At 34.4% G+C, this 10483-nt stretch overlaps 2 protein-coding genes across 3 annotated transcripts in view; one reads left to right on the top strand and one right to left on the bottom strand.

Annotated features, from left to right (window-relative positions):
- Positions 1–502, top strand: part of LOC100500169 (uncharacterized) — an 834-nt gene extending 332 nt beyond the window's left edge. The window contains 1 exon segment of the mRNA NM_001250941.2: positions 1–502. This exon segment is cut by the window's left edge and continues 59 nt beyond it. Within this exon segment, the coding sequence (NP_001237870.2) occupies positions 1–312 (312 nt within the window). The 3' untranslated portion in view covers positions 313–502.
- A 5017-nt stretch (positions 503–5519) lies between these two features.
- On the bottom strand, positions 5520–10219 carry LOC100778767 (NAC domain-containing protein 37). 2 transcript variants are annotated; one of them, XM_003517138.4, is made up of 4 exons: positions 10071–10219; positions 7973–8152; positions 7453–7724; positions 5520–6271 (listed from the first exon to the last, which is right to left on the bottom strand). In XM_003517138.4, exons 2-4 carry the CDS (start codon positions 8133–8135, stop codon positions 5672–5674), a joined length of 1035 nt encoding a protein of 344 aa, XP_003517186.1. In that variant the 5' UTR covers positions 8136–8152; positions 10071–10219; the 3' UTR covers positions 5520–5671. The 2 variants fall into 2 exon arrangements, with proteins under 2 accessions (XP_003517186.1, XP_006573563.1); XM_006573500.4 differs by having other exon boundaries at positions 9977–10197.
- Between the last annotated feature and the right edge of the window lie 264 nt (positions 10220–10483).

The following is a 10483-nucleotide window of genomic DNA, read 5'->3' on the forward strand; positions in this document are numbered from 1 at the left end:
CAACTAAAGAACCAAGCTGCGAGAGGGAAACTCGTGAAGATCAAGGCTTCGTACAAGTTAACCGAAGCCGCGAAGAAGGAGAACACCGCCAAAGTGACGAAGGCCAACGCTGAGAAAAAGGAATCGCGTCCAAAACGAAGCAAAACCGCAACCGCCGCTGCTCCGAAGAAAACCGAGGCGGTTAAAAGGGCAGCGAAGAAGGTAGGGCCGAAGAAGACGAAGAAAGTGTCGACGCCTGCGAAGCCCAAGCAGCCCAAGTCCATTAGGTCTCCAACCAAGAGGGCCCGGAAAGCAGCCGTTGCTGCGGCTTGATACTTGTCTTGTTTAGTTAAAACTATGACATATATATGTAGATATGAAAAGGTGTGGGTGTGGGTGTATGTGTGTGCCTTGCTGCACAATCTTGAAGAAAGTTGTGTAGTGTAGGATGGTAGATAGTTTAGTGTTCTGCAATGTTCGCTCTAATAAGTGATCTAATGGAGATGAGTTTTACTGTTTTAAATCATCCTTTTTTGCTGTTGCTTGTTTTTCACGGTTGGTTTTATCGGCGAATTTTCTGGAACCGGAAAGGATTTATGATGTGGGTACGGTTGAGTGTTTTCATTGAGCCGGTTGTTCTTTTTGGTTTTTGGTGGTTCGTGATTGGTCTAAAAATAGATGCGCACTAAACTATCATGATTTAGTGGCTGTGATGTTTCCTTAATGATTCGATGTTGTGTGGATTACTTTTCATGAAATTAATGCTTAATTAAAGAAACTAGAAGTTCAAAATAATGTTTTCATTGTTACAAAAACAAAATGAACAATATATAGCATGAAAGGGAGACAAGAAGGCATGGAAGCTCTCCATTAAGGCTTAAGAAGGAATCTTTAAACTCTAGCTAAGATTATCAAATTATTTTGTAAAAGCTTTGTAACAAGGAAATAAAACTCAAAGGAATATCAGAATTTCACTATAAATCGGAGAGTAAGCAAAAAGTCTTCCAAAAATGCCCCACTCTTTAGAAATTGTAATAGAAGAGAGACATAACCTAGCACCATCAAGTATCAACATTTTTGGTTGGACGCTATCTCTAGAATTTCCATTTTAGTTCATTTAGTGTCTCGTCATGCGTCCTTGTAACTAGAAATAGTATAACAGACAGTTGTTCTTTGGTGTTACTCTTTACTGGATGTCCCATCAGGCTTCGATGCGATTCAGTTTTTGTAACTTTAATACAAAAAAAAAATTATTTACAAAACTTTACTGACTCTTATGATTTATATTAGATTTCTCGTTATTTTTTATTTTCCAGAATAAAAAATGTAGGTGCATAATTGTTGGCAACATGGGGTTTGATTTGCATCTTGATACTAGTCACCGTAACTTCAATTTCACTACCAGTAAGCAAGTTTCGATAATTTTAACGCTTATGGAAATTAGTTTTTGGAAGTGATAAAATTTTAATACTTACCCAAATTTACTTTCCAGAATGCTTAAACTTTTAGTTGACATCACATTCTAGAAAGTTTCCAGATAGGGTGTTTTTTGGGAGAAAGATGTACAAAAATTGTAAAGTGGTGCATTTAGCAATTCAGGAAAGTGCATGCTGTAACTGATATGATGTAATTGTAAGCTCGAATAATCCATGTAAGCCTAAATATTCGATAGCACCTTGGACCAAGTGTAATCTGCGACCCAAAATGTCTTATTGCCCCTTCAATTCAGGCCTTCAATTCAGGTTGATGCCAGGAGTACCTAATATTATTGTTGATGCATTTAGTATTTAAGGGAAAAAGATTGAAATATCTTTGATTCGTAAGCCTTTTAAGTTGACCCGCATGCTTAATATCAACATACGAATCAACTTGATTTGTATCAACCTTACGGACCAACTTGATCCGTACGATTTACGGACTATCCTCACGCACACCCAACACAAATGCGAAAAAAGTGCAGAAATAGTTTTGAATTTTTAAAAATACTGGGTGCACCTAGCATCAACCTTCAATTCATGATCACATAATATGTCAAGAGGTTCCATAAGGAACCCGATTTTTATTTATTTTTAGTTTACCTCATGATCAAATATATGAATAGTAAGAAATGTTTTAATGCATCATAATTTTAGTCTTCCTTTAATTTTATGGTTGAAATTTCTTCTTCTCATGCTCTCATATCTTACCTAATATATTTCAGAGAAGCACATGTGATAAATGATTTATTTAATAATCATAAATATTTTATATTTTTAATTACAATATAAATGAATTAATTTTGACCATCTATTTTAATTAATTGCATGGTCAAAAGTAACTCTTTACTCTTCACACATCTTGATATGTTTCTTGCCGATCCTCTCCCTATCTATATATTAACTAGGAAGTATTTGTTTTACATTCAACTAATTTATAAATTATCAAAAAATACTAATTTATAAATCATAGTAACAAAGCATAATAGTGATATGTATGTGGAAAGTTGATGGTTATGGCCTAGGGATTGTCTTCCCTTTTAGATAACATATGCAAGAACAAATATATTGTGACCAATTTATAGTGAACTGATTACGGGGAGGGTATCTATTCGTCCATAAGTAATTGGATCATCTAATCCTTCTAATCACTAGTTTATCATAAAAGTAAAATTGATGAATTTGTTGTGTATAGATTCTTAGAATATGTGATTTTTTGGGTTAATGCATGTGTTAATAATTGTGGATTACCCTTTGGATTAATCTTGAATATGCTTTGATACCATCTTGAATATGCTTTGATACCTCCTCACATCTGTATTTTTTGGGTTAATGCATGTGTAATAATTGTGGATTACCCTTTGGATTAATCTTGAATATGCTTTGATACCATCTTAAATTCTTAGAATACAAGTTTAGACCTAACTCAACCTTACAAGCTAGTTAAGGAGTGAGGATTGTCTCTCACTTATATACTCTAATTTTGTTTTACTTTTAGTCGTCATGAGACTTAAATTTTTTTAATATTTCTGGTCGCTAACTTATCATAAAAATAAAGCTGATAAATTTGTTCGGTATAAAATAAAAGAAAGGAAAATCATTAAATCTTTTATACGTGCCTCTAATTAGAGAAACCACCACCTTAATAAGGTTGTGTGTAGGGTATAGGTAAGGTACGCACATACAATTTTTTTTTCAGTTTCATGGCAAATAAAGACAAATGGTAATTAAGGCTCACAAATGTGGGAATAAGTTGATTAAGGGATAAAATTGGACCATTTGGTCCACCTAATAGGCTGTAGAAGCTACTGTCATAATCTTATGAATAAAGAGGATTCTCTTCGATCGGAACCAGAGAGAACTGTAAGGCGAAAAGAAACCAAGAATCACTTGCACTTGCACACTAGTAAGAAGGTAAACAAATGCCTCCTATAAATTTTGAGTTTTGACCATATTACTACAACTCTCACATAAATGTCACGAAGAACACACGAACAAAAACACACATATATTCTTTCATAGGACTTCAACCAAATTAAAGTTAACTTTAACACGTACCAGAAGACAGTCTACTACGGGAAAATGAAGAATAAAGAAAAGAAGAAACTTTTCAAGCTAGAAAGGTAAAAAGAAGAAAAAAAATTGCATGGGGCTGCGAGGTTTGTGCACCGTAGGACAAAGCATGCCCAGCAGGAGCTATGGCTCGCAACGCATGCTAGACAACATACGGACCCACCACAACTCTCCATGCTGACCAACGACCACGATGAATCTAATTCATGCACTATCCATTTTATACTTTATAGTTTTTCAAATGTGTGATTAGTGCTACTTTTCTCATCTTCAGTTCTTGATTTCAATTTCAACTTTTGTCCCACAATCATTCATTAGTTTCCTTTCTCTCCGTCCTTTAGGCTTGTCTGGTTATCAAATATTATTATTAGAACTTGGGGTGGATATAGTGTCCATTTTCTCCTTTTGATCTTACCTCTACGTACTATGACGAGGTTATCACAGTATATACCTAAAAGCTAATTAAACTCCACAGTGCTTAAAAGATTTGAATTGATTAACGTTTTGAATAATTAATTAATTCTTTAAAACTTCTACTGAACATAACATCTCAAACATCTATTGGCAAACTCTTCATTTATTTATATTTTAATATATTATTGACTGATGAGAGAGCAGTCAAATAACGGGATTTTCATGTTCTCAATAGCTCTTGATAACAATTAGGATTTACATGTACATTTTCTCGTTTGTCTTGTGTTCTGTTTATTAATTGACCAAGAAAAATACTAACATTTCGTAGTTTTTTTCCTTTGGGAGGAATGTGGTTAATCATAAGGAGTGACTTTTGGCCAACAACATGTGTTTTTTTAGTGCTTTTCTTAGAAGAAAATAATGAATGATAATCCGTCACTATAACCCCCAGCCTATTGACTTGGTGAGGGAGCAAGCCATTGAGGTATTTGGCCAAATGTTTTATGAAATTTATCTTTTAACAATTAACTATATAATAAGCTAGGTAGAGATATACATAGTAAATCCCGCATAAAAAAATTAATATTATATATAAAACAAAATATTATAAACATAAGGCTGTGCAAATATAAGGTGCATAACATTGTTAATGTGGGTACGAACCGAAGAACTTTGTATGAAAAGAAAGTGCCGAGCTATTTAATTATTGAAGTATATGGATCATTCATGATCAACTGTATGCACTGTTAGACTAAAAGTTTTGGTGTGATTTTTATGCATTCAAATTATATTGACTAAACAAATCAGCTAGTAACACATCATTATTTCATATTGGAAGATCTCTCTAGTGTTCTGATATGACTAACCGGTGTTTGAGCATGCATTACGCATAAGAGCTTTGAAAGTTGTCTTATGTTTATATGTCAAGAAAAGTAACGGATTTAATCATAAGAGCTTTGAACATAAATTTTCATAGCGAGCTGTAATACATATCAGCCACCAATAACATATTCTGCGTGTCACATATTTTCCCTTTTATTAACCAAAAATCCTCTCAAAGACTTAATTAAAGTTATTATTAAGTAAAGATTAGTGACTGATTTTACATCTATAATACTCTGGATTACATCTAATTACAAAAACATGTTAATTTTCTTATTATTGTCACCAATAAAATGGAAGTCAGGTTAGCCAACTGACAGGTATATGGCAGTAAACAGCTATATATATGTATCTATTCTATATTGTGCATGCACGTGACATAAACATCAATGCAGAACAATTGTACAACATGCTTAAACAGAAGAGCAGATAGGAAGGTTTCTTTTAACCAGAGAAAATTAAAGAATACAGGCATTTTAAAATAACAGGAGAATTGTGAAGTATCACAAACATATGCTGTCACATCTGCCATCTTAGGCTTGAGAGCCAGAGCCTATAGCTAGAAGAATCGTTTTATGGCAAGGCTATTACTGTACCTGCTTATCGTGATAACTTAAAATATAGTAAAAACTACCTAAATTCTTGAGCCACTTGGACGCATGCATCTCAATTTGCGAACACAGCTGCACTCACGCAGAAGGCAATAGAGAGTTTTAATTCTTCTGATCCACACATATTTTTTACAAAAATATAGTATGTCTATGTCTCAGCATCCATATAACATTTAACACATGGCGTACTACTACCAATAATTAAAAATCGTTTCCATGCATTTCTTTATTCTTGGATCATTTTTCGAATACGCATATCCCAATATCACAGTCTGAGCTTGTATTTAGAAATGGGCTCAACCTGTTCCCCTCATCCCTACTACTCTGCAGTAGCAGCAGTGCCATGTCGTGGTTATCATCATGGGGTTGAAAGCTTGAGGGTACTCCATTACTTTCATGCGTGTCTACTTCTTGACTCAGTTGAGAGGCTACAAACTTGTCAAGGGCTCTCCAATCAGTGGTGACTTTCTTTGTGTTGTTGTTGTTGGATAACAACCTGTTTTGAATGTCTTCATCTTCGTTATTGTCTGATACTAGTGACACTGTGCTTGGCCTCTTTACTAATGGCAAAGATGGGCTTTCTAGCTGAGGAAGTTGCACAAATGGATCTTGAAGCATGCAACTCAAGTTATCTGCTTCTAACTCTTGCTTGCACATGAAGTTTTGAGCTACAAAGCTCTGAGATTGCCTTGAAATGAGTTCAATTGGATCGACCACAGTGCTTGCCCCACTTGCTTCTTCATAGAAGTAGCTTGAGTCCCATCCTTCAATATTAATAGTCTTCGTTTGCCCAGTGGTTTTCTTCTTGAAGGCTCTGCACACAACCCATCCTTCTTCCTGCATGACACACAATTTAAGCTCCAAAGTTCAGAGAGAATAAAATACAGATAACTTGTATTTCCTTTCTGTTTGAATTGACCAGACTTGCTACATGTTAGGGGAGAAAAAGTAAAAAGTTTATTGGTGCATGTTTATCCTTTTAAGTTTTAAGTATGCTTTTGCTTTTGAAAAATTTTCCATCTGTTTGGTGAGAGGTGGTATATATATCTAGTCAAATAATTATAATTAACTACGTTTTGACAATCAAAATGGCAAGAAAAGTGTGTAGTAGAAAAGGTAGGGAAAAGAAACAAGTTTAATTATTCGCTGTTGAAAGCAGTGACTTTTGACTTCTTATTGAAAGTTATGTTGAGAGAAAGCTTGTACGTCGGTGATTATTCATAAGTTAGTTGTCCACTAAAAAGACCAAGAAAGTTATATATATATATATATATATACACACACACGAAAAGGCCAAGAAAGTGAGTTTAGAGAAACAAATCAATTGCATTGAATTACTTAAGTAACAACTAACAAAGTCTTTTCATTAATTCACATGAAGCATTCTGTCTAGACAGTGACTAATGCGCATATAAAAAAATTCAAAACCAGTGTAGCCACAAAGTAGAGAGAGATCATAAACTACTGTTATGACTCAATGAAGTACAGACACTTAGAGAAGAAGAAAATAAAAATAAAATAAATCAAACTTGTTAAATAAGTTAAAATTAATTAATGTATTTCAAAATGTAGAGAATTCAGATGAAATATATTTTTTATATAAAAAGTTAAAATGTATAAGTAGAGTGTAAATAAAAAAAAAGATTAATTTATTTGATCTCTTTATTTTCTTTTTCTATAAATATTTATGTAAAAAATTATTCAAATAAAGATGGGGAAAGAAAATTATTTTAAAGTTGAAAATCCTTGACGTCATTAAGAAAGCTACAGAAAATAGAAACAATGCTTGATCTCCAGCTTATATGTATTGTAGCTTTTTGTGTATGTGTGTGAAAGAGGAAAAGTTTAAGGAATATGCCATAATTAACGGGCGGCCATCTAAAGCAAAGTTTGAACGTAACACTTCAAACTCAACCACTCATATTACTAAGTTGGTAACAAAAGTCAAAGCGTGTAAAAGAATAAATGGTAGAGTACTTATGCACTACAGATTACTAAACAGTAACATATATGCTTGCCTGTGGGGGTCCATTCTCATCAGATTCAAGCCTATACTCGTGCATGATCCAATCACTTTTCTGTCCATTTGGGGCTCTTCCTTTGTAGAAAACAAGGGTCTTTCTCATCCCAATAAGTTTTGCCCTTTCATACACTGCTTTGTCTCTTCCTGTTGCCTTCCAAAACCCCGCCATGGTGGCTCTATTAGTTCTTGTCCCTGTTGGATACTTTTTATCTTTGTGGCTGAAGAAATACCACTCATTCTGCTCGTCATACCCTATCCTGCATCTCTCTGCCATATCATTCACATCAGAAAAAAAATGAACAAAAAACTAACAGATCTATGATGCTAATATTTTATCAAATGAGAATTAATATGTCAGATCAAATATCAAGCATTCAATTAACCAACAAAAAAAAATATGAAGCATTCAAAACCCTAATAGTCGTTTTAAAATGAGTTATGACGACAAAAACATTATTAGTAGCATGTAGTAGCGTAAGATATATGTTAGTATGTTACTATGTGTGTATATATACCTTGGAGATCCCATGGTTCAATACGATATAGATCGATCTCTCTGATAACATCAAGGTCAATTTTCTGAGAAGCCACTTTCTTCCTGAGGTAATAACCAACAAGCTCTTCATCTGTTGGGTGGAACCGAAACCCTGGTGGGATACATGACTCCATCGACTCCATGATAGCAATTACTGGTACTGCATCACATACACCACCACCATTAATACCCACCACACTTGACTTTCTTCATCATGTTTAAATAATAACCGACCAATATGTGATGTGAGTGTTGTTAATTAGTATATGTATACATGAGAGAGAAGCGAAGCCTTGAGATAATACTAGTAATAGACTGTAAGAGTAATACTATACTTAAGTGATAAAAATAAAAATGCAAGCCTTAATAAAACTATTTTAAAAGAAATATAATATAAGGTCTTTTGGTGAAAAGGTGACAAGTGTTATCAGAGATAATCATCAGCTCATTTGGTGGTGAACAACACTCACCAAATTGAATAGGAAATAAATATAAGCGCGTGTTATAAACAAAACCCCATGATTCCAGAAACAATGATTTTCTTCCCTGGGCCGGGTTAAAAAAGATAAGGAGATGGAGGGGAGAGAGAGAGAGAAGCAAGTTAATCATGAGAGTTTGGTTTTGATAAAAAAAAAAAAAAAAAAAAAAAAACACAAGGAGTTGAAACTTAGCATAGCCGTGTGTTTGGGCAAGGGTGAGAAACGGACAGGTAGAGGCTCGTGCTAATGATGTTGTCTTGTGTTAGTGAATGGTGAGAATGATTCATCACAGAACGGGGTTCCCCATTCCGCATTACCATTAATAATTATGTATATTCCCAAATAATTAGACACATAAGTTAAGCTCAACTAAACACATACTATATGACATGGATAAAACAAACAAAAACAACTTTTTAGGAAGCAATGTTATTAACATTTTTGAGCCAGTGGCACAGAACGGAATGTTCATGCTTACATCTGACTTAAGTAAAAAAAAATACAAATGTAAGATACATTTGATTAGTATGAGCTAGCTGGGTAGTAGTAACTAGGAACTGAAGTGGGTAATTAATTAAAACAACACATGTATTAATTGAGATGGAAAGAGTGGATTACATTAATAATTAAAGTGTGATCATAAACAAAGAAAGGGAATGGGAAATGGGGAGTGACGTGATCACAAAATGTGCACGCGTTTGTCGAAAGAGAGGCAAAAAGAGAGGCACCGTTGTATTGGATCAAGGCCTGAGAGCGATGATAAAAAAGCAAAAGGGTTAATTGAGAAAAAAGAGGGAGAGGAAATAGAAAGCACAGTAGTACTAGTGTTGAGGTGAGGCATTGGTTTGGTTGGTCTCAGCGCGGAAACTGGGGCTCTGACTTTGTTGTCTCTTTGTCTAGAATTTCCATGGCAGCTCTGACCTCTTCCCTTGACGGACTTTGATGAAATATGCTGACCCCAAAACCATTACTTTTGTGGCCTACCCTATAGGCTACTGTATAACACAACAGCTGCAGCTTCAGCTTTCTTTCTCATAATTCCGGTTTCAATTACAAACACTCATAATTCATTAGGTTTTAAGAAAATATAGATGGAATGAATGCTTCTAGCCAGAAACCAATGAAGAGATTAGTTTTCACCAAATCAAGGTTAGAATTCTCATGAAGAGATATTTATATTTAGTATCTAATTGTGTTTTGATTGTGAAGGAGAATACTGGTGAGAAAAACAGTTTTCTAAATATACATTTTTGAAGAAACTGGTTTTGGAGCTGCAGTTCTGTGGGATCAAGTTCAAAATGCTACATTGATTGTTGTTTACTAAGACTCCATGTAGTTTTAGCCATACTTTGCTGATTTAACACTTCCAGCCTTCCAGGGAATGGTGGAGGAGATGGCTAGAAGGTAGGTTGGAAAATAGGGATTATATATACGTATGAAAATAATACTGCAAATTAAGTAGAAGAAAAGCTTTTGGTGGACTTGAATTTTGAAGAAATACTAACCCTTGTATTTGGCGAATTGTGGAAAGAAAAAACATGCATGATTCTTAGTTGGAGATGCAAGAGAAGAACAATTAAGCTTTATAGGCGCGCTAACCTGATGAGGTAGACAAGTGGAATTAATGAAGAGAAGACAAATTGAAGGAGATGAAGAAGCTAGGAAGCTAGCTTGGTAGAAGAAAACGAGATGATGATGGAGAGAGAGGGATAAGTAAGAAAAATTCCGTTAGGACTGAGTGAGGGATTTGTAAAGAATATAAAAGAAGAGAGGAAGGACCGCTGAATTGCGCATGGGTTCATGGCTGTCCCCCCAGTAGCTGATGTCATTGCCTAACCTTCCTACACCCACTACCTTTTCCTTTCCTTTTCCTTTTGGAGGGATAATTAAGAGCAAATACCCATTTTAGCGAGACAATAATAAATTAGTTAAAAGTTAAAAAATTTAAATTTAGTTTTTGTATATAAAAAATATGATAGATTAAACTTATAGATAATTTAATAATAAATTAA

Source organism: Glycine max, chromosome 1, assembly GCF_000004515.6.
Source record: "Glycine max cultivar Williams 82 chromosome 1, Glycine_max_v4.0, whole genome shotgun sequence".
Lineage (NCBI taxonomy): Eukaryota > Viridiplantae > Streptophyta > Magnoliopsida > Fabales > Fabaceae > Glycine > Glycine max.